General features: G+C 43.6%; 1 protein-coding gene across 1 annotated transcript in view; it reads right to left on the reverse strand.

The window, feature by feature from the left end:
• SLC26A7 (solute carrier family 26 member 7) overlaps window positions 1–24,684 on the reverse strand; it is an 85,914-nt gene that overhangs the window by 39,587 nt on the left and 21,643 nt on the right. Inside the window, exons 3-4 of the mRNA XM_056854552.1 lie at window positions 24,051–24,223; window positions 11,542–11,706 (exon numbers count right to left, since the gene is read on the reverse strand). Of these exons, the coding sequence (XP_056710530.1) occupies window positions 11,542–11,706; window positions 24,051–24,223 (338 nt within the window). The remainder of the gene's footprint in view (window positions 1–11,541; window positions 11,707–24,050; window positions 24,224–24,684) is intronic.

A 24,684-nucleotide genomic window follows, 5' to 3' on the forward strand; every position in this document is an offset into this window, starting at 1 on the left:
TTTTATTCTAGGCAGTCGCCACAGATTGCTGGGATTTTAAAGCACTAATTGGAATGAGAGATTCAATTCAGATAAAAGGAAGTATTTCTTCACACAACACATAGTTAAACGCTTCTTCTTCTTCAGGCTGAGGTCTTTCACGTCACCCACCACCTGATCTTTCTTTTTAACTGGACATGCTAGGAGATTGAGTCTGGGACCTTATGCATGCAAAGCAGATGTGAATTGAAATTAGTAAATGCATGAAAACGGGACTTCTATCCAGGGTTCTACTGTTTTGAGTTGACTCACAGTTCCTTCCCCCAATGTACCTTTATGTTCCCTCACCATAAAATGTCTAGCTATGGATCTCATATAATGTGTGACAATACACTGATTTCAAGGTTACCAAGATATTATCACAGTAGCCATGGTCATTATCATGGGTTCTGCTGATACTCTAAGCAAATTTCCATGTGCAAGATAAGGAAAACACTGGAGAATCATGCAAACCGGCTGCCCACAGGTTGGTGCATTTCTGAGACAAAACTTGCATTCAAGGAACCCTGTGCTACAGAAGATATTTTGAATAACATCTGGAACTTTTGAATAAAGAGAGATGTGAGAGATTCATGGAGGTTACCCGTGGATACCAGCCATGGTACCTAAAAGAACCTGTACATCCAAAGGCAGTAAAGCTCTGAATACTAGTGGTAGGAGGTAACATCAGGGGCAGGCCTTAATTTGGCAATCCAGGGCAACTGGTTGGCCACTGTGTGAAAAACGATGTTGGGCTAGATGAATTATTAGTCCAATATAGCAGTGCTCTTCTTACATTCTTGTAATTATGGCCCAGGACAAAATAGGATTGCTCAGATGGAATGTTCTCTAACATCGGGGGAATGGTATTCATACCAAGTACTTGTACTGAGGGTCTGGAAGCACATTTGAATCCCATGACTATCAGTGTTGCAGCTGTATATACATACAGTGTAGTATACTGATCAAAGAACAGACTTGTTGATGCATTAGCAAGTCAACGCATAACTTGCAAATGCAAGCATATAGGCAGACCATTAAGGTTAGCTCCCCAAACGGGTGCAGCTGTTTAAGCAAACAAATTAGACACAAAACTGGAGCTGTCTCTAACATCAATCCCATTTTACAGGCAAAGGGGTCCCTATTGACACTTTTAAAAGGGCTTTTCTCCAATATTTGGTCGCCAAATTCAACACAGTTTGGGGATAGAGTTGCTTTACAAAAACCATTTAAATCTAAGATCTGAACATTTTAGTTAAGGGACTTGTTCATAAAAATTCAGAGTCCTGTGTCCAAATGAGGACACTGACTTTTTCTGACTTTCTTCTCCTTATTTTCAGAAAACTTGCAACACAGCATTCCAGCTCTCAGGTGGCACCCTGCCACCCCTTGTCCTGAAAACCAGGATTGGGAGTTGTATGATTTATTTTTAATACTTCACTTGCTGCATTTTTCAAGTGTGCGCAGGGAGCCAAGTACAGCTAGAGCTAGCCAATTTGAACACTACATATGGCACGATCCTTTAACGTGTGGGCATATGGGAGGAATCTCCATGGGGAAATAATAGAGCCCTGTTTGCTGCCTGCCCACACTTGGCACATGCACTTGGGCACTCCACACAGCAGGGTCTCCAGGTGATGGGAGAAGTGAGAAAGCTTCCCAGGTTCCCATCTGGTCTCACTCCCTTCTTTGCTCAGTCAAGGAATGTATATTCCACAGAGTTCTGGACAAGGGGAAGAGAGGGGTGTGTGGGTCTCCCTTTCCCTGTAACAACACAGTGCAGAGCATCTATATGTTCTCAGAAAACAGCCATAGGAAGATTTCTCCATACATTGCTCCATGCATAGGTGCTACCCCTTTGAGGAGGAGTCACCATTCTCTCTTGGTGCTGCAGTGTTAATTTATGCATCTTCAATAATATAATAACTAAAACAGAACTGCTTACAATGGGTGTGCCATACAGATGCCAGCCTCCAGGCGAAACTTGAGGATCCTCTGGAATTACAGCTCATCTCCAGCTCATCTCCAGACTACAGAGATCAGTTCCCCTGAAGAAAATGGATGCTTTGGAGGGTGGACTCTGAGGCATTGTAACCCACCAAGTCCCCTGTCCTCCCCAGGCTCCATCCCCAAATCTCCAGGAGTTTCCCAGCCTGGATGTCGCAACCCTACCCCCCCCCCATCCCCTGCCAATGGGAGGTTTTTGGAGCAGAGCCTGAGGAGGGTGGGGTTTGGGGAGGGGAGGGACTTCAATGCCATAGAGTCCAATTGCCAAAGTGGCCATTTTCGCCAGGTGAACTGATCTCTATCGGCTGGAGATCAGTTGCAACAGCAGGAGATCTCCAGATAGTACCTGGAGGTTGGCAACCCTAGCGTGATGTGATGCATACACTATTAGAGGAACCATATGGATGGAAGCTTTTGCACAACCCTAACGTCTGTGAGACTAACCACAGAAGACATGGCAGCCACATCAGATGTAAGGAGAGTCTTAAATACAACAACATGTGTGGTTGAACCAAATTATAGTTTGGTGTAAACTGTGGTTTAAAACCAAGTTCCTTTGAAACATCTGTATCTTATGGGATCTGCATCTTCAAAGTAGATTTGTTTTTGTAATATACATCGTATTTGTTCATAGTGAAATATGATCTCATTCAATTACAAAAATTTTATTGGCTTGTTTTCCTTATCACTTTCCCATTCTCTCTATTAACCATCTTGGTCCCCACTAAGCAGTCCTTTTTGTGCCAAAAAAGAAAGAGGGGCTTAAATAAGTTGCAGCAGTGAAAAGGAACACACAAAAGGAAGAATTAAGCAATATGCTAAGATTAGATTAGGCTGCAATCCTGAAGGGGAGGGTTGAAGCTCTTTAGGAGCTGGTGTGACCCCGCCCTGGCATAGGTGCCACCTTATCATGGAATCAAGTGGCACATACGCCGGCATGGGGGCAAACACACTGGCGTCAGGAAGCCATGCCGCTGCATGGGGCTACGCCGCTGGCGCAGCTATGCCGGCAGCAAAATCCTGGAAACGGGAACCTGCTCCAGCGGGGTGGGGGGGTGTTCCTGGGGGCAGAGCTTCCCTTTGGACCCAGGAATGCCCCCTCGAGCTACAGTATTGCCATGCCACCTTTCTTGATGGCATAGCCCCGCAGTTTGCTATGGGGGTATTTCCCCTTTTTTTAACATTCCCCACTCCCAGCTTCCACAGATCTACCACCAGCACCACCCCAGGAATGGGTTGCCCAAGGAAGAATTTAAAAAGAAAGAAAGAAAGAAAGAAAGAAAGAAAGAAAGAAAGAAAGAAAGAAAGAAAGAAAGAAAGAAAGAAAGAAAGAAAGAAAGAAAGAAAGAAAGAAAGAAAGAAAGAAAACCAATCAATGAAACTGTTTCCAAATTTGCTTTTTGCTATGCAGTTCTGCCTGCTGAGCTGCACATAATTACTTAACTCCATTTTTTCATATAAAAGCTAAAACCATGGCAACTCAAATTACCAAATTTATTCCACAGTACTCAGGATAGTGATGCTGCTCCCCCCTCCAAAGGAGTCCATATGTGCTGACATGCACATGTGATTTTGTCTAATTTTTACCAGCCCCTTTAAGAGGGAGCTGTCTCTTTTAATAAAAATAAAATTACCACATTAAACAAAAATGTCAACTGTAATCCTACATAATAAATCCAGATTTTTTTTTTTAAAAAAAAAAACAGGCTTTGTTTCTGCATCTTTTTTTGCAACCATACTTTAAAAAAATCTAGAATGCAATTGACTAACACAGCAGTTTGCAGGCTGTATTCAGGGGTGGAGAGTGTCTGGAAATCCTCCAAAGCTTATCAGGAATTCCTCCATGAGAAGGTCAATAATGGTGGCTTTCCTCTAAACACCCCTGAAAGAAAGCTTTCCCTAGCACTACTGATAGGGTTGCCAACCTCCAGGTAATAGCAGAAGATCTGCTATTACAACTGATCTCCAGCCGATAGAGATCAGTTCGCCTGGAGGAAATGGCCGCTTTGGCCATTGGACTCTATGGCATTGAAGTCCCTCCCCTCCCCAAAACCCCACCCTCCTCAGACTCCACCCCAAAAACCTCCCACTGGTGCCAAAGAGGGACCTGGCAAACCTAACTACTGACTTTCCCTTGCAACATGTTGCTGCAGGAGATTGTTGAGTGTTCAGAATCCCAAAATGGAAATGTGGTGTAGCGCCGCGGTAAGAGTAGCAGAGTACATCGGGGACCCTTAGGTTTGAATCCTTATTGTGTCCTGAAAGCTTGCTGTGTGACCTTTGGAAGCATCCCTAGTTTTGGAATGACCTCAGCACACTTAGCAAGGACCTGGAAGCCATGGGGAGTTGCAAGCCTTGTGAATTCTTTGCAGTGGAAACTTCTATTGGTAAATCTTCAAGGCCTAACAGAGGTCCAAGGAGAAGCCATTCCCTTCATGACCCTCCCCACATCGCTGCTGCTTGAAGGTAAGTTTTGGAAGAACAGTGACCCAGTGAGTGGTCTGGGTGCACCTGATCTAGGGTTGGCAACCTCCAGGTACTGCAAAACAACAGCACTGATGGCCAAAATTGTATGAATGCAAATTATATTTCCTCCATGTAGTTTGTAAAGTGTACAGTCATTAATATAATGATCTTTTACAACAAGTACGGGTGTCTCACTTCATTTCCAAACAGTGCACAATTGGTTTGTATAATGGAGACAAAAATATTAATGATGACAGTTAAATATTCTCAGATGAGTATCAATTGTCCATATATCCATATATTATCAGAATAATGTCCACAAATTCATGCACAGAAGATGCCACTGAATTCCATGAGATGGGCTTCCGGTATCACACCCATTTCACCTACGCAGGTTTCATTAATCAGGAAGAAATCCTTGGGTGGCTATTAGGCAAGACGCCTATCCAATAGCTGGAGGATGTATCTCCTCTTCAAGTGGACGGCATCTTCTGTGCATAAATTTGTGGGCATTGTTCTGATAATATATGGAACAAACAAATTGTGCACTGTTTGGAAATGAAGTGAGACGCCTATACTTGTTGTAAATGTTCATTATACTAATGACTGTACACTTTACAAACTATATGGAAGAAATATAATTTGCATTAATACAATTTTAGCCATCAATACTGTTGTTTTGCAGTACTAACAATTTGGTTCAGCACGAGGTGTACTTTAACCTCCAGGTACTAGCTGGAGCCCCGTGGCACAGAGTGGTAAGGTGCAGTACTGCAGTCCAAGCTCTGCTCATGACCTGTTCAATCCTGACGGAAGTTGGTTTCAGGTAGCCGGCTCAAGGTTGACTCAGCCTTCCATCCTTCCGAGGTCGGTAAAATGAGTACCCAGCTTGCTGGGCATAAAGGGAAGATGACTGGGGAAGGCACTGGCAAACCAACCTGTAAACAAAGTCTGCCTAGTAAAAGTCGAGATGTAACGTCACCCCATGGGTCAGTAATGACCTGGTGCTTGCACAGGGGACCTTTACCTTTACCTTTACTAGCTGGAGATCTCCCGCTATTACAACTGATTTCCAGCCGATAGAGATTAGTTCACCTAGAGAAAATGGCCGCTTTGGCCATTGGACTCGATGGCATTGAAGTCCCTCCCTTCCCCAAATCCTGCTCTCCTAAGGCTCCGCCCCAAAAAATCTCCCACTGGTGACAAAAAGGGACCTGGCAACCATAACCTGATCCTACAGTCCCTGATCCTGAAAATAAGTAGAAGAACAGCTGTTTTGGGAATCCCATGTAAGATCAAGTTGCATGTGTGTGTGTGCGTTGTACAGGGTGTGATGAAGGGGAGCAGGACCTGCTAGCAAGGGAGCTAGAGGAGGGGTTAGGGAGGTCACAGGCTAGGGTTGCCAACCTCCAGGGGGTAAAACGGACAACACACAAGTGTGACAAAGTGTATCAAAGTGTATCAAGTGTACAAATTAACATATAACAAACACACAATAGAATACAAAACTCTTTCAAAGTCCAAGGTACAAAATGCTAGTTTAAGAACCAAGCATCAAGGAATTCTTCATATAGAAGTTGCTAGGAAGACGATCGTTTCTGTATTCTTCATCAGTTCCATTTCTATATAGGAAAAGATGCTTATATAATTTACATTATTTTTTAAAAAAAATTACTATGATAATAATGAGTGTTACTTACAGTTCACGTTTCTCTTATATGCACATAAGGTTATCCAATGTAAATACAGTCTCTTTCTCAAACTGATAGGAGATCAAGCTGTGTATGGTCTTTCAAATTAAGGTTCCAATACAGGATACAACATTGTCAATACACAGATTGTACAGACAAATTAAACATTTCAACTGTTCCCACTGGGATACTGCAAATAACTGCCTCAGCTGCAAAGTGTGCGGAGTTAAATTAGCCACAGGTGGCATATGCAGTCCCAGTGTCTTAAAGGTACAGGATTAAATAAAGCATGATAAATCTAGATCAGTGGTTCCCAACCTTTTTTTGACCAGGGACCACTAGGACTTTTTTGTTCGGTGCAGGGACCCCAAGGTTCAAAATAAAAATTCCAAGAATTTGAAAATAAACTTTAATCATAACTGTTAGTTAAACATTAAACTTAGAATAATATTTGAATATATATTTTTATAATAGAAAAATTTTAATTGAAAATATTAATTTATTATGGGTTTATAACTTTGTTTCACGGACCTTAATTTAGTTCTCGCGGACCCCTGGGGGTCCATGGACCCCTGGTTGGGAACCAGTGGTCTAGATTCAAACCTTGTGGTTCCATAGATTGAAATAAATGAATAAAATAAGCTTCCTTTTGTCTTAGTAATCTTTCAGTGTTTCTTTTGTCAAATGGTTTACCTTTCAAGCGCCAAAGAACAAAAAAACGGAGTTCATTCTCATTATGAAGTGCTCTGAAAAAATGCTCCACAAAAGGGGCTGAGCAAATGCCCGCCCTTATTCTAGATTTATGTTCAAGTATTCTAGTTTTAATGGGGCGTATGGAGGATCCAATATAATTTTTTTGGCAAGGGCAAATTAAGCAGTAAACACAGAATTTAGTGTTAGATAGTTGGAAAAATCTCTGAGTTTAAAAACAAAATCACTATCTAGCCGTTTAAACTCCTTGACTTCAAGGGCCAAATTGCAGGCTAAGCATTTGTGGAACCAGTAGTGCCCACTGATTTTACTGTGTGTATCATTATCAATAAATGTATCAGTGTGTATTAATTTATCACGGATTGATGTGGTCCTACTGTAGCCTCAGCGTTCGATCCTATAAAAAACCGTCAGACCGCAACGCTCTACTACACTATAGTTTGTACCACCCTAAACATCTTAGGGACAATTTACCCTATAGCCAATTCATAAGACAAAAAAGGAATAACTCCTCTATGAATGACTATATAATGGGAGCACAAACTCTAACGTCATCATTAAGAGACCGAGGCCATCCCAATACTGTCATTCAGAAGGCAAGAAATAGAACAGATACTAGAGATCGAAGCGAATTTCTTTATTATAACAGCACAGAACATAGTACAGCTAATTGCCAACTTACCTTTGCCTTCCGCTTTAATCATCTTTCCTCCCACATTACGGCTATCATACGACGCCACTGGCATCTGCTATCTAACATTCCTGGGTGCCAACATACTCCAAAAATTGGCTACAGTAGCCTGCAATTTGGCCCTTGAAGTCAAGGAGTTTAAACGGCTAGATAGTGATTTTAAACGGCTAGATTGTGCAAAAGCTTCCATCCATATGGTTCCTCTAATAGTGTATGCATCACATCACGCCCGGGAAAAATGGCGTCAGGGGCGGGAAGGGCCGGGGCAGCCTTCCTGCGGCTGCAGGAGGCTGCCCAAGGCCCCTCCCGCCCGAAAAAAATGGCGGCGGGGGGCGGGGGGGCTTGGGCAGCCATCCTGCGGCTGCAGGAGGCTGCCCAAGGCCCCTCCCGCCCGAAAAAATGGCGGCGGGGGCCGGGGGGCCAGGGCAGCCTTCCTGCGGCTGCAGGAGGCTGCCCCAGGCCGCTCCCGGCGGCAGGAAGGCACTGGCCCGGCGGCGGCGGCGGCGGTAAGTTTCCCCCCTCCCTCCTCCTTCCTCCCTCCTCCCTCCCTCCCCCCGTATTGACCCGCGTATAAGCCGAGGCCGGCTTTTTCAGCCCATTTTTGGGGCTGAAAAACTCGGCTTATACGCGAGTATATACGGTAAGCATCTTTTCCTATATAGAAATGGAACTGATGAAGAATACAGAAACGATTGTCTTCCTAGCAACTTCTATATGAAGAATTCCTTGATGCTTGGTTCTTAAACTAGCATTTTGTACCTTGGACTTTGGAAGAGTTTTGTATTCTATTGTGTGTTTGTTATATGTTAATTTGTACACTTGATACACTTTGATACACTTTGTCACACTTGTGTGTTGTCCGTTATATCTCAGCAATTCCAGCAATTCCTGCACTTTTCTTCCTTACCTGTGGTATCAGTGCAGTGGTGTTTATTTTGGTTGCTTAACCTCCAGGGGGTGGCTGGAGATCTCCCGCTTTTACAACTGATCTCCAGATGACAGAGATCAGTTCCCCTGGAGAAAATGGCTGCTTTGGAAGGTGGACTCAATGGCATTATACCCCACTGAAGTCCCTCCACTCCCCAATCCCTGCCTTCCCCAGACTCCACTCCCAAAATCTCCAGGTATTTCCCAACCTGGAATTGGCAACCCTTTATCAGCCCTTGTTAGGAAAGGAAATGTCCGTGACATTTCTGAATCCTTGGAGCAGTCCTGGGGGTGAGGGGGCATAAGTTTTCCTGAGATTCTCTGAAATAGCTTGGAAAGAATAAGCCCAATCCAAACAGATATGGGTGGAGGTTCTCCAGCTGCACTTCCTACCATACACATTTTTTACTTACCGTACTCTGAGCATTCACATTCTTCTCCAAAGTGATTCTGGCAGGACTATTTCTCACCCTTTTCTGCCCTGTCTGTTATCTCTTAGCCTTCCTCTCCTAGCACAGTCCTTATTTCCTTTATCAGGAGGTCTTCCTCTCTCCCTTCAATATTGCCTTGCTTTTCTCACATAGCCTATAAGAATGTTTTTTCCCTGAGGGTGTGGATCATTTTGTTTTAGAATTCAAATCTGATGAAGGAAGCTTTGACTCTCGAAAGCTTATCCCCCCAAAATCCTGTTGGTCTCTAAGGTGCTACTGGACTCAAATCTAGCTATTATAATGCCCTAGTACGACTACAAAGCTCAATAAATTAAAATAATAGCAGCAGTGGTAGGGATTCATTATATAGAGCAAATTCAGACATGGCTGTACCCCTTCAGGGTGGAAGAATTGCATGTTTAAGTGCTCCTACTGTTGCGCTTGAGTAACCTCATTCAGACACGCAAGCTACACGCATACCCACAGAAGCCACTTGTCAGTGTCCCCAACCCCCCCTTCTCTTTGGCATCAAGCAAGTAGGCATACACACACATTCCAAAGGCTGGAATCTTTCCTCTCACATAAGGGAACAGCCTCCCTCCCCCCATCCCTCCCCTCCTTTAAGTTTCGTTTCTCCCTGCAAGGGAACAATAGAGTTCTATTCAGTAATGTAGCAAAACTCCTACCCGCGCTGTAGAAAATAACGACGTTGCATTGACAAGCTAACATCGAATGTTGATTGGAATGTCAAATGTCTATAAAACCTCTTGCATTTCCCCTCCCTCGGTGTGACAGGATTGCAGAGCTCATTGTCTGTGTCTTGGATCACCCGGTTATAACTTCTTGGCCAATAAAGCAAGCCGTAAAGCTCACACCAGTCTCCTTGTCCTCATTACGCCATTGGACTCTATGTTAATGGGGGGACACATCACTACTCAGAAAAAAGGCCCTGTACATTGAATGTGATCCCAGAATCCTTCCCCTGAGGTTTTTCGTTTGTTTGTTAAGATTTTATTCATTTATACACCACCTCTCCAGAGACCTGCTGAAATGCTAGTTTTCCCTGTGGATGGAATATTCAACAGGAGACCCCCTACATCAGCACTCTGAAGTGAAACAGTCCTGTGTGAACTTTATGACATGATATTTTTCTAAACGTACAAGTCAGCTCTCATATTTTTTATGTCCACAGCCATTACACCAAGCAAGTGTAATGCGTTCCCATTTCACCCATGCTCAGTCTCTGGATTCAGGTCTCCACTAAGGGTCTCGTTACACATTATACAGTCCACATGGTTTCTGTCAATGAGTGTCTCCCTTATGGCCCTGTAAAGGCTAAATTACACACGATGTCATCCATGGGTTGGATCTGTGGACGCTGCTGCCATTTTTAAGTGATTTTAAAATGCCACAAGGACTCAATCCTGATTGGGTCTGCAACGTAGCAGGCTGAGGCACTCTGGCTCCCTCCGCACCTTTTCAAGTGCTGAAGCAGCCACAGGGATGGGGAAGTGCGGTCATTTGGGCATTTGAAAAGGCAAGTGGATGGGAAACAAGAGCATCTTAGCTGGCCATGCTGTGGGCACAGTCAGGTTCAGGCCCTCGTAGCCTGACCCTCCAAGCATTTCCGCTCGTGACACTAGTGTATCTCACATGGTTTTTTCTGAGGAACAGTTGTGTGTCACTTCTACAGAGTGAGAGGAACTTAGATGCCGACCCCATCAAGGGCCCATTATGGCCCCCTCAAATTGGATTTCAAAAATGCAAGAATTTGCTACAATGGCAAGACTAACAAATTGGCTTCAAAGAAAAACGATTGATGAACATAAACAAAGATATAAGGTAAAGGTCCCCTGTGCAAGCACCGGGTCATTCTTGACCCATGGGGTGATGTCACATCCCAACATTTTCTAGGCAGACTTTGTTATTGGGGTGGTTTGCCAGTGCCTTCCCCAGTCATCTTCCCCTTACCCCCAGCAAGCTGTATACTCATTTGACCGACCTCAGAAGGATGGAAGGCTGAGTCAACCTTGAGCCGGCTACCTGAACCCGACTTCTGTCGGGATCGAACTCTCAGGTCGTGAGCACAGCTTTGGACTGCAGTACTGCAGTTTACCACTCTGTGCCACAGGGCTCCTTAAACAAAGATGGTAACCATTTTATGACAGATATGCACGAGAGGTTGACTTTTAAAGAAAAAAATATTGAATAAACATGATTGCTTATTAAATGGATGATTAATTAAAGAGAATTAGTATATTGAGGATTGAATAGCATGTAGTATATTACTATATTTAGAAAACATATAGGCCAAAGGGAAAACAGGTTTGGTATTGTGATTTAATGTGTTAGTGAAATTTGCAAGAAAGAAGAATTAGTATGCTAAATTTAATATTTAGTTCAGACTATTGAGTTGCATAAGAGGGAGGTGGGTTGCATGGGACACAGAAAATGATGTATGTTTCCTTCTGTATCCCGAAAAATCAATAAAAAACTATATTAAAAAAGGGCCCATTATGGCCCAACTTCAACCCCACAACATTAGCTAAAATGCAGATGCAAGCAAAGCTACATGGCCAAACTTAACTGATAAACTCACATAAAAGAATCCCAGGGGCCCTGACATATATGGCATTTTCATTCCAAGGAGATACTTCACTTGCGAAGTCACGACATGCGTGGCTGCTCCTGTTGTCATTGCACTTATCACTGGCTCCGTGAGCAAGAAGGTGGCACTGCCCAAGTGAAGCACAAACATTGCTACCTGAGAAACCAGAGACACAGAGATTACATTAGAATGCAGTGGTCGATTGATGCTCAGATTGTAACAACATGAGACAAGATAGCTGTGTGAACTAATCAAACGCTGACATTTTTGAATTATGCATTGCATGTCATGAATAAACTTTCAACACATAATTATTTTCATAGGTTTTTTGTGCATTATCTACCCCAAATCGTTTTTGCAAGGCTCCTCGAAATGAGATTAGTTACAAGAAGAGTTCATTTTGCCAGCGCGTATTTAGTGAGAGCACCTCTCTGGATTCGGCTTATATTGTGATGTATTCTCCGTTGCTTTAATAAGTAAACACAATAAACTGTAATGGGAGGGGGGGAGTTGAGCTGCAAAAATCAGGAAAGTTCATATTCTCACTGTATGGAGGCCAATTTACAGTGCAATCTGAAACACAGTTATCCTTATATCTAACACACAACATGGACCATGTGCGGATATCCACTGATTGAGACCATGCACAGAGAAAAGGGTTATTTCAACAAACATAGAGGAACCTCCAGGGTATGTAGAAAAATCTGAAACATTTTAAAAAATGGTTATATCTCCCCAGAGGAGTATTGTCTGTATTTGTGCAGACAGTGGCCTTCCATTGAGCCAGTGTGGTGTAGTGGTTAAGAGCGGTGGTTTGGAGCGATGGGACTCTGATCAGGAGAACCGGGTTTGATTCCCCACTCCTCCACATGAGCAGCGGAGGCTAATCTGGTGAACTGGATTTGTTTCCCCACTCCTCCACATGAAGCCAGCTGGGTGATCTTGGGCTAGTTACAGCTCTCTTAGAGCTCTCTCAGCCTCACCTACCTCACAGGATGTCTGTTGTAGGGAGGAGGAAGGGAGATGATTGTAAGCCGGTTTGATTCTTCCTTAACTGGTAGAGAAAGTCGGCATATAAAAACCCTTACAGCCCATTCCTGAGCTGGTGGCGTGCGGGGACGGCGGGGAAGAGGCACAGCCGTGCCTCCTCCTAAGCCATTTCACTCACGCCGCAAGAACAAGGCTTTTTTGTTTGTTTTCAATGGGGGTAAAAATCAGACACAGCACCGCCATTCCCAGTGCCGGTGTAATAGCCCGAACAGGGATAGGAAGCCATCTAACTGGCGGCTCCACCACCCGGCTCACCCTGGGAACACCCCCCTGCACCGGCGTGGCCATTCTATGCTGTGGCCTGCACCACGGAGAGGCCGCGCCGGCGGAGGGGTGAGGCACGGCTCCACGGCACTCAGGCACCAGCGGAACTACCCTCGCCGGCAGCATAAGTGCGTCTTAATCCACACTTATGCTGGCGGTGAGGTCACGCCACCTTCTAAGGAAATTCGGTGAAAATCTCAGGAATGCACGGTTTATCTTCTTCATTGGTCAAAAGAGTGGAAGACCTGGGCAGGGCTTAAAAACAAACCAAAGCAGCTCTGAGAGTAGAATCAGGGAGTAGAACCCAGTATGTGTGTGTTTGGTGGGGGGGAGTTTGGGTAAATTTGGTATGAAGCCCACAAGTTTGAGGTGCATCTGTTGATGGATTCTGGCAGTTTGTGATGGGATTGGGCAAAGCCTACTGTTTGGGAGGCAGGGCTGTGGGAAGTCCAACCAAACAATGGGTTGGATCCAGACTAAATTTTCAATCAGTGGACCAGAATTTTCCCGCCTCCCTTTCTCCCACTGCAGTCTATTGATCTCCATGAAATGCTTCTCCTGGGACACAGGGGACCTGAAGGAGCAATAAAAATGGGGAGGGGGTATGCAGCGGGAAAGAGGAATTGGCAGAAATCACCTCTTTTGTTTTGTTATTGAAAAAGTGACTCTGGATCCAATCCAGTATGGGTGTGGCTAGTTTTGCCCCTTGCTTTTCATTCAAATGGTCTGAAAGCAAAACAACAAAAAAAGCCGGTCTGTTGGCAAACCTATTTGAAGGACCTCCCTAAGCACATATGGAATGTTGCTCGCTAGGGCAACCCTGACTGTCCTGTCTAGGAAGCACATACCCCCAGTTTAATAAGAGATCCACCTTAGCAACTCTGCCACAGTTCCTCATCAGACAACTGGGATGACTGTGCCACCTTCATATAATGACAGTGTTATCCTAAGCCAATTGACTTATTGGACTTAGAATGGCACAACTCTGCTGTGGATGGCGCTATGAATGTATTAAAGACTATATGAATCCACTATCACTACCATATCTTATTTTTTAAAAAGACCAACAGACACTATGAGGTAGAATCTCAACCACAGAATCTCTGCCATAGTACCTTCAGGATAGCTGTCATGGGAATACATAACTGAACCCATTCCCCCTATCATGACAGCACGACATACAATTACAATTGTGGTGGAACTGAGGGATGATTCCTGATCACGGCCAGAGTATTCTGAGGAATGAACTTCTTCAAATGGCACTTGTTTTTAGTATTGCATCTGATCATATTTTGAGTTTTACTGAACTGTTTGCTTGAAGAACAACGTCTCCAGCTGCCGGCTGCATCAGAGTCTGTATGTTGAGTTTCAAAGGTGTGTCGTTTTACCATCTCGATCTTTTGCTTGGCATTGACTACATTGCCCCTACGTTATTCTGATGTTTGTTCCACAAAAGAGTTCCAAGGGAGGTCTCCACTTTGTTTTGGTTCTGCACCTGATTAATAAGTGCCTTGTTCAAGTAAATATGAGAAAAATGCTGCATTTGAATCATTAGCCATTGTCCACCAAGACGTCCTGCTGAGCTTTCTTCATTTATTTTTCTAGAAAATTTGTGCTGGAAAGAAACATCTGTTTTCAGTGTCCTTTACTGAGGGGTGGCTGGAGCCCAGGCCGTACCAGCTTTCATTATAAGATGGTAAATGATTCAGTAAAATACAGAGTCCAATCAGAATGTTGTAGCCATCAGTTATAGCAGATTCAAGAATCCACTTAGGTGGTCATTTTTTGCCATTTCTAATAACCATCTAAAGAGGTATGGGCAAATATCTATTTCTCCATTGGTCATGGTGGTGGGTGCATTTTTTTTATTGTCTTCTGATGGGGAAAAGTGTATACTTTTCTTTCTTGTAAGATCTGTAACTATCAACCTTTTTTTCATATAATGGAATGTGACTGATTGAGCTATAATCACCAATCCCACTACTGACTCAGCTCACAGGTACATGAAGTGCTGCAAAGAAATGTGCAAAACCTCATGGGGTTTCAGTAGTCATTAATTCTCAGCCTGATTCATCTCCTAAGGTAGGTTATCTTTCATGTATTGGGACAGTGCAGCACAATACAATGCAATTGGCGGTATTTCACCCATCCGCATTGTCACACAGCCCGACGAGAGTCCTAGTTCCCCACTCTCCCACAGAACTCTTGCTATTGCTCACTGCTTGGCAACCAATTATGTAAAAAAAAAGTGAGCCAATCAATCAGCCAGTGATTTTTAAATAACCACTGTGTTGCTTAAAAACCATTACTATCCGAAGTTTGTTTAAGCCCATGTTACTGTCAAGATGATTTTGAACATATGCATTTTTGCTCAGCCTTATGGGAGTCACAGAACCACGCCCAGCATCATTTAATTACCTGACTCAAGCACGCCCTTGACCTAATCCCAACCCATGACTCTTGAAGAGAACCGATTTCACCCTCTGCGCAGATTTAAAAGAAAGTTGCGAAGCAGAAGGAAATAAAACTGAAACTGTACCGCAACTGCACAGCCATAAACTGCACAGTGGACAGTGGTGAGGCAAACTGTTCCAAGGCTCAGCTCATGAATCACCACAACTGTTGAAAACAGGCCGCTTGCCTGCTGAGCCTGTTCAGCGTGAGGTTCGCAGCATCCCTACTAGGGACGGCTCAACAGCTTGAGCTGGCCCCAGACTCAAGGCATACTTAATGTGATCGTTTCATTCCCAACCTCTCCACATCATTCCTCGTAATTCCAAGGTACATCCAACTTCTGTGCTGATGACCTGACTGCGCTAGCATTGTGCCTCAGCAAGAAGTAGTTGCTTACCAGATAATTCATGTGGTTTTACACTGAATGTTGGGAGCCGAAAGCCGACAGCCCTCTTACTGCAAATGTTTTGTGTTTGACAAGGTGAAGTCTATAACTAGATGCAGATGTATGAAGGCAGAATTGATTTCAGAATACCATTAAAACAGTATTCAGAAAGGACCAACCTGGGCTGGTTCATATGGCCAGCAGCCCCACATGTATACACAGTAACCTCCACACACACGTAGGGCTGTCCAGAACTTCATGTAGGTTTCGATCATATTTAGGGTTACCAACCTTCAGGTGGTGGCTGGAGATCTCCTGCTATTACAATTAATCTCCAGGTGACAGAGGAGGAGGAGGAGGAGAGTTGTTTTTTATATGCCGACTTTCTCTACCACTTATGGAAGAATCAAACCTGCTTACAATCACCTTCCCTTCCCCTCCCCACAAAGAGACACCCTGTGAGGTAGGTGGGGCTGAGAGAGCTCTAAAAGAACTGACTAGCCCAAGGTAATCCAGCTGGCTTCATGTGTAGGAGTGGGGAAACAAATCCAGTTCACCAGATTAGCCTCTGCTGCTCATGTGGAGGAGTGGGGAATCAAACCCAGTTCTCCAGATCAGTGTCTACCACTCCAAGCCACTACACCAAGCTGGTTCAGTTCACCAGGAGAAAATGGCCATTTTGGAAGGTGGAATCTATGGCATTATACCCCACTGAAGTCCCTCCACAATCCCTGCACTCCTCAGGCTCCACCCCCAAAATCTCCAGGTATTTCCCAACCCAGAGCTGGCAATCCCAGTCATATCATGGACTTAATTCAGTTCTGCAGGGCCTGTAAGGTGGAAATGTTCTGCCAGGCCAATGGTTGAGGACAGCAAGGTATATACAAAAGCTGGCCTCCCTTCCCTTCCCCACCTTCTCCTTTTCCCTTCCCATTGCCTTTTCTCCCCCACCCCTTCCCCCACAAACATGGTCCCTGACCAGCCATTTTTTGAATCTCCCGCTTTTATTCTCCACCCTGAAATTTACATCTGACCACAGCATTGGAGGCACCGCATTGCTACAAAGATAGAAAGAACAAAATACTGAGTTTTAATAATAAATGATTTTATTATTTAACCATAAGTAATTTTATCATTATAAATGTAGAACATTGTTAAATTTTGAAATCTTTCTAAGTTATTATGACTGTATTGTCGTTGAAAGCCACCCTGAGCCCAGTTTTTGCTGGGGGAGGGTGGGGTATAAATTCAACAAAATAAAATAAATAAAACATGAACTGGGATGCTTGCGTTGGGGATGTTTGCTGTATACCTAACCATGAAATTTGCACTACTGCAGTATCGTAAGAAAAATGCCACAGTAGATACTACATTATAGTGTACAAAAACAGCCTCTACCGAACATTACGCCTGCAATAAAAGAGGCGAACCCTGTGAATGTATGCTATGCAAGATCCAATGGTGATTTATTGTGCTCAAATGGGAAAGAATATTGCCCTGTTTCAGACAATAAGGAGACATATAATGGGGTGATAATATAGGACAGGCTGGAATAAATTAGTTTCATCAAATATAGAACATCATAAAGAGAAGACCTAAATTCAACTTTGGTTTAATTTACAGGTAAATCCTCTGCATTTTCAGGGGGCAAATAAAGTAACATACTATTAAAGGTAAAGGTAAAGGTCCCCTGTGCAAGCACTGGGTCATTCCTGACTCATAGGGTGACGTCACATCCCGACGTTTCCTAGGCAGACTTTGTTTACGGGGTGGTTTGACAGTGCCTTCTCCAGTCATCTTCCCTTTACCCTCAGCAAGCTGGGTACTCATTTTACTGACCTCGGAAGGATGGAAGGCTGAGTCAACCTTGAGCCGGCTACCTGAAACCAACTTCCATTGGGATCAAACTCAGGCCGTGAGCAGAGCTTGGACTGCAGTACTGCAGCTTACCACTCTGTGCCACGGGGCTCCTAAACATACTATTACCACAGGCATAATGATGGGATTGGGATGCTATGGGCAATGCATACCCAAAATTGAGAAGTGGGGGTGGGAGAGTGGAGATGACTAATTTCATTACCAGCCTGGTTGGAGATGTTGCCATAGTCCAACGCAATAAGTGCCGAAGACTGTTGAAATTAGTGTGTTTAAATATATATGATTATGGCCATCAGTTTTTTTCCCCTCTCAGCAACATTTAGCTCAGAGTTACGGCCAAGGACAAATGGACATTGGGAAATCCATGATGTCCTTCCAACATAAGCAGTGTGAAATAGAAGTGGCTTGTTTAGATGAATCTTTGGCCAAGTACCATCTTGAGAAAGAAAGGGTAGGGCTAATTATCTGAAAATATGCCACGGACTAGGGCGTCACTCTCTTTTTAGAATCCTGATCAACAACACCAATATTTAAATAGCACCGGATGGGCTGTCAAGTGGACACTTCATTGTGAAGGTCAGGAGACAGGGACCACCTCTTGGACACTGCTGTAGTCTGGATGGAGAGAATTTGGTACCAGTCTGTGTTAGCAGTAGAGAACTGCACCAGTTTATATTATGAAACTGTCTTGCTAATAACAATAAACAGAGGTTTAAAGGGATACAATTGGCCCTGAAACTCAATTTTGCAAGCCAGTTTTAAAAAGCAATAGATGTTATACTTTTTTCACAAATTCTTGGGATGGTGGTGTGTGATTGTTTTCAGTTCTCAGTTCAACAAATTAATTATTTTTTCCAAGGGATCAAGACTCAAGTAGCAGTGAGTGAACTTCTAACAACAATTCATAATATCTTGGAGTCCTCTTGGGTGGGGGGGATACTGTCTTTTGCTTGACAGTATTTTTCCAGCTCATAATGTTAACAGATGCATGCTGATGCTCCTTTTCACACTATTATTATTGTCAACTATCTTTTATTCATTCAGTCATTCATTCAGTCATTCATTCAGTTTCTAACCCACCAGCCAAAGCCAGGTTCAGGGCAGGCAACAACACTTAAAACCATACATCAAATAACATCTATACGAATAGACATTTAACAATAAAACCCTATAATTTAAAATAATTAAAATCAGAGATGGCGCCCAATATCCCTTATGCGGGCTGAGACAAACAGGCAGGCCACCCCTTGAAATCCATATAAAATTTAGCACAAAGGAAGGGGGGTAGGGAGGCAAATAAAGATGATACCCGCGACTGCCCTCACCTATAGGCCTGGCAGAAAAGCTCTGTCTTGCAGGCCCTGTGGAACTCTTTAAGGTCCCGCAGGGCCCTGATGTCACCAGACAGCGCATTCCACCAGGGCGGATACAGGGCCAAAAAGGCCCTGACTCTTGTCGAGGACAGCCGCACACTCTTAGGGCCGGGGACCACCAGCAAGTTATTATCAAGAGATTGAAATGACATTTGGGGGGTATAGCAGGGTTTTTAAATCTTTCCATGTTTAGTCTAAGTCCCAGATGCCAATTACAGCTCAGCCCAAGCTATGTAAAAGTCCACAAGGGCTGGTTTTTAAGGCTCCAGGGAAGTGGGCAATCACCAAACTCAGCCTACCAGACATGGCTCAGGGAAAGTTCCGAAGGCTTGGAAGTAAAGAAGCAGTGCAGTCTCAGCGTTTATCTGGACAAGTGAAGGAAGCTTCCCAATTGTTGTCATCAGAGCTACATTTTGGAGCATCTTTCTCTGTTCCTTCCATCCTGTCGCTGAGACCCCCTCCTATGTGCCAATTACATGGGGCACAGAAACAAGTTATGGGCACTCTCCAAGACAAAAGCTGAGAGCCAGCAGAGAGAAGGCAAGATCAGGCATGATCCCACATACTCATCAGATACAATATCAGCCAAGCTTCTACCTTTACTTGATCATTAGATCATCGGTCAGAACCTCTCAGCTATTAATCTGAATACAGATAGTACGACGGAATATTGCTATATTATCACTCAAGAACTAAACCCACATCAACATACCCCACTAAGAGGCTCTCCTTAGTCCAGAGAGATCACATGTGGGCTATTTGAATCTCCCATGAAAACCCCCACTTAATCATATAACTAAAACTGTTTCCAAAGTCCTTCCAACCAGCCCAGAAACTTCTACTCTCTTTCCTTATTTGGGATAATTCCCAGGACCCCAGACATACACCCTCCTCACCTTGGGCCAGTCATGGAGTACATTGGTTTTAACTGAATTATTTTCTCATTTAAAATGTTTTTAATTGTTCAAATGTCTTTATGTGCACCGCCTTGGGGACCCTGATCAGGTGGAAAGGTAGTATACAAATGTCTTCAATAAATAAATAAATAAATCTATTATCTCACCCAAGTCAATTCCTGCCTTCCAAGTAGGAAGATCTCCAGCTACTACCTGGAGGTTGGCAACCCTACTTCCAAGCCTGGAGAGAAAGGTATATCTTGCCCTGTAACTGGAGCCATAATTTGCCCCTAAATTTCTCTTCCAACTGACTTCAAACCACTCCAATTTTAGCAGCTGTGAGTAACCAGTTTGGCACTGTCACATGTCTCTCCTTATCTCTTCGGGTTCTTTTGCTGCCTAGACACTTGGATCCACTTGTCCTGGATGGAGCAGGGCTGGCTTTTTCAGAGCAGGTTAAGAGCTTGGGGACAGTCTTGCTGTTTGAAAAACAGGTGGGCACCTTCTATCAACTGCATCTGCTTTGCCAGTGCTCTCTTTTGTTCGGCGATCTGGTCACACTGACCTATGCTTCTGTAACCTCACAGCGGGATTACTGTTAATGTGCCCTTATGTGCTTGAAAACAACCCTGGAACTGCAGCTGGTTGTCAGGGGCTAGGCAATGAGAGTACATGTTGCCCAGAATTAACAAACTTTTTTAAAAAAAAGAAGAAGAAGGAAGAACAGCTATGCTAATAGTGGAAAAGGAGTGCTACGACAGTGGCTTGGGTTAAAGGCAGAACACTGTATTAGTGAAAATTAGTATATGAAATACATAAGGAGGTCAGTAGCTGATAAAGCAAGGCACCATATGTTTCATGCTAAATGCATGAACATTCACTGAGACAAATATGGGATGAAGCATGGACTTCACCAGTAGGGTTGCCAACCTCCAGGTACTAGCTGGAGGTCTCCTGCTATTACAACTGATCTCCAGCCGATAGAGATGAGTTCCCCTGGAGAAAATGGCTGCTTTGGCCATTGGACTCTATGGCATTGAAGTCCCTCCCATCCCCAAACCCCACCCTCTGCCCCAAAATCCTCCCGCCGGTGGCGAAGAGAGACCTGGCAACCCTATTCACCAGCTACTTATGATCATTTTAGGTACAAAGCATGCACATATTAGCTGTTGGATAGCTAGGTGGGGAAGGTCAGAGTCTGACTGTAACCTTCATTTGATTTATTAGGGTTTAATGTCACATCCTGCCATTTGTAAGTTGAGAAGGAAGGGGGAGAAGGGAGGGATAAAGACAAAAGCACAAAGGGTGAAATCCTGGCTCTGCCGAAAGACAGAACTGAATAAAGCTCAGAAGAGAACAGAAAGAAGGTTTCCCACAATTCAGGCAGCAGCTATTGTGGGTTGGTTCAAAAGCGTTCCTTGCCTCTTCACTAGATAAATATTGATTATACCAGAACAGACTGATTAGCTTTTGTTTCCATGCTGTCTGAGAACAAATGATGTTTTCTTTCTGATAGTGTCTATCGGTAACTAACAAGGTCTTTCAAACATGGCTATTTACAAGACTCCATGCAGAAAATGAGACATTTTCAAAGGGGTATTTTTACTGTAACCTATCAAACGAAAGGTATACTTTGCCCCAAATTCTGAAAGCCACATAACCTGTTATAAAATGTCTTCATGGAGGTCACTTCTACATCAGGAACTGCAAATGTTCCGTGTATTTAGACCAGTGCCGGATTTACGTATAAGCTAAACAAGCTATAGCTTAGGGCCCCACTCTCTTGGGGCCCCCCCAAAAAATTAAAGGAAAAAAAACCTGGACGTACATTTCCAAAATATAAGATAAAAAACAAATAAAATAAAACCTACATACAGCAACAGTGTTTTGTGTTGTGTAGGCTCCTATGATGTAAGTAATGGGCCCCGCCTGCTAGCCTGCTCCCTAAAAGATCACTGGTTTGCTCATTTCTATATATAGGGTGCCTACATTCTGCATGGACTGGTTGCATGGCAACATGTAGCATGCAGCTGCAGACTGCAGTGCAGCACAACTGAATGTAGGTCAAGCTGTTGTACCTGTTATCTGGACATATAAAGGGCCCCATTACCTTCAATAGCTTAGGGCCTCATCAAACCTAAATCCGGCCCTGATTTAGACGCATGCTCCGCTGCTGATGGAACAGGGGGCACTCAAACTCTGACCTTTCCTCCAGAAGTTCTGACCTTTCCTCCAGAAATTCCTTGGTGTGTTCATTTGGACATAGCTCAACAGCTTCTATTGTATACAAGGGTCAGGGCTGGGCTTAGGGCTGGGCTGTACCCATCAGAAGTATCCTGAGACTCTGGCTTACAGTAAAAGCTGCCTAAGAGTGATTTCACACTGTGACATTATCCTGGTCCAAATCTATTTCTACCCCCATTCTTTTGTAAGTGCAGTGGGATCATTTCCTTTCAGAAAGCAAATAAAGCTGTATGCAAAACACATGTGGAACAGTTTACGTATTTCTGATGGTACCACATTTTCCCATGGCACTCGCCTTAAAGTTTTTTGGGAAACAATTCTTACATTATGTGTATGTGTTAAGTGCTGTCAAGTCGCTTCCGACTCAAGGCGGCCCTATGAATCAACGTCCTCCAAAATGTCCTATCTTTGACAGCCTTGCTCAAATCTTGAAAATTGAGGGCTGTGGCTTCCTTTATAGAGTCAATCCATCTCCTTTGGGTCTTCCTCTTTTCCTGTTGCCCTCAACTTTTCTCAGCATGGCTGTCTTTTCTAGTGACTCCTGCCTTCTCACAATGTGACCAAAATACGATAGCCTCAGTTTAGTCATTTTAGCTTCTCAGTTCAGGCTTGATTTGATCTATAACCCACTGATTTGTTTTTTTGGCAGTCCACGGTATCCGTAACACTCTCCTCCAACACCACATTTCAAAGGAGTCTACTTTCTTCCTGTCAGCTTTCTTCATTGTCCAGCTTTCATAGTAATAGGGAATACGATGGCATGAATTAACTTAATCTTGGTGGCCAGTGACACTTCCTTACACTTCTTACATGATATCAACACAGCATTTTTAAAGGGATGAACTGATTGGTTGTTTTCTTGTTACATTGCCTTACTAGCAGGGCTTTTTTTGTGGTAGTGCTCACCAGTACTGAGTACTGGCACCTTTTGGGGTGGGGGGCTCTCCCAAGTCCTGAGGGGGGAATTGGTGGAAATTAGCACAACCTTATATACCTGCCCTTTGTTTTTGTTTTTACATTGTGCTCACATGGGAATCTCAGTCATTTGAATTACTCCCCCCCTTTTTAATAGACTTATGAAAAATAGAAATAATCAACCAAAAAGGCCCATATAATCTATTTATCCTCTTCCTCACTTACCAGAGGAAAAGAAATGAATAACCTGTAAAAGTAAGCAGGCTGCTAGTACAAACAAGATTTATCTATGAATGTATTTACATCCTGCCTTTCCTCTTGATTCAAGGCAGCTAACAATAATAATTAAAACATCCCCAGCTAAAGACAAAGGTAAAATAACAAGCCCCAAATCCCTTCTGTACAAAAAAATACAAAAAAGTAAAGAAAAATCTAACATAAGTAGTATTGAGAAGGATAAATCGTCCTGCAAGACATCAAAAGCCTTGAAAGTCATAAGATAATTGATAGTTTATTTTTGAAAAAAACAAAGTTTGCCCATTAAACTGGTCTCAGGGCTTCACCAGTGTCATTTCTGTATCTAGCTAGCTAGCTATCCTTCATAGGAAACCACTGTAAAGTTTGCAATAGTTTCCAATACAGGATGGGGGTGACCCCTTCAGGGGGCCCTAAAATTGGACCCCACGATCCAAACTTTACCAAACCTCGGTGTTTATGCAAGGAGAGTCCCTCGCAGCTATGCTGTGAATTTGGTGGTTCTACCTTGAAAAATGTCTCCCCCACCCCAGAGCTCCTTGAAAAAAATTCCCATAGAGAAAAACCTTGGGAAAGCCAAAGCTGATAAAAGCCAAATACCTATTCAGCTTTTTCGCCTATCAGCTAGCCAGTTTAGGCTGGATTCCTGGTTTTGATATTCGGCCGAAAAGAAACCTGAAAAAAACCTGAAATTGCTTTTTCTGGGTTCATTTTTGGTTTGGGATACTTTGAAGTACAAAGCACTGAGCATCCACTTTTACATACTGGCTGTTTGGGAATACCTACCTGAATGAGGCCTCCGAAGAAAGAAACTGCTGCTGCAACTCCAATCCTCTGCATTTCGAAATCAGATAGACCCAAGACTACGGAGTGATTGCTTGTTGCAAAACTGCTGTTCACGGGAGGCACAAGACGCTCAACAGCATTTGCAGATATCAAGGAGGTTAAAGCAAAGGTTCCTGTAAAAGAAGAGAGCTATTTTAATTTCCACTGGCTGCAGTCCCTGCTTGTTTTACATTGTAATTTACATTTACTAAGGAAGTGTGATAGAAATTAATGTCTATGGGCGAAAACGCATGGTCGCTTTAGCCTCCTTTATTCCCTGTTTCAGCCAGGATTTAGCCAGGATCAAACGCACGTTTGGTGAAAACTCATGCGTTCGCGTTCGATCCTGGCTGGATCCTGGCTGAAACAGGGAATAAAGGAGGCTAAAGCGACCGTGCGTTTTCGCCCTATGGCTGCCTGTCAGCTCTGACTTCAGGCAGCCCAGCCGCACACCTTCCTGCATTCATTTTCTGCACATACCATGTTCCAGCATTGTCTCTTGATGCACAAATTTTATTTTCATATGCAAAGCCCAACTCATGCATTATGCAAAATGTTAAGTCAAAGGCTGTAACTTTAAATTCTATTTTGTGTG

This window comes from Euleptes europaea, chromosome 8 (assembly GCF_029931775.1).
Source record: "Euleptes europaea isolate rEulEur1 chromosome 8, rEulEur1.hap1, whole genome shotgun sequence".
NCBI classification, from domain to species: Eukaryota; Metazoa; Chordata; class Lepidosauria; order Squamata; family Sphaerodactylidae; genus Euleptes; species Euleptes europaea.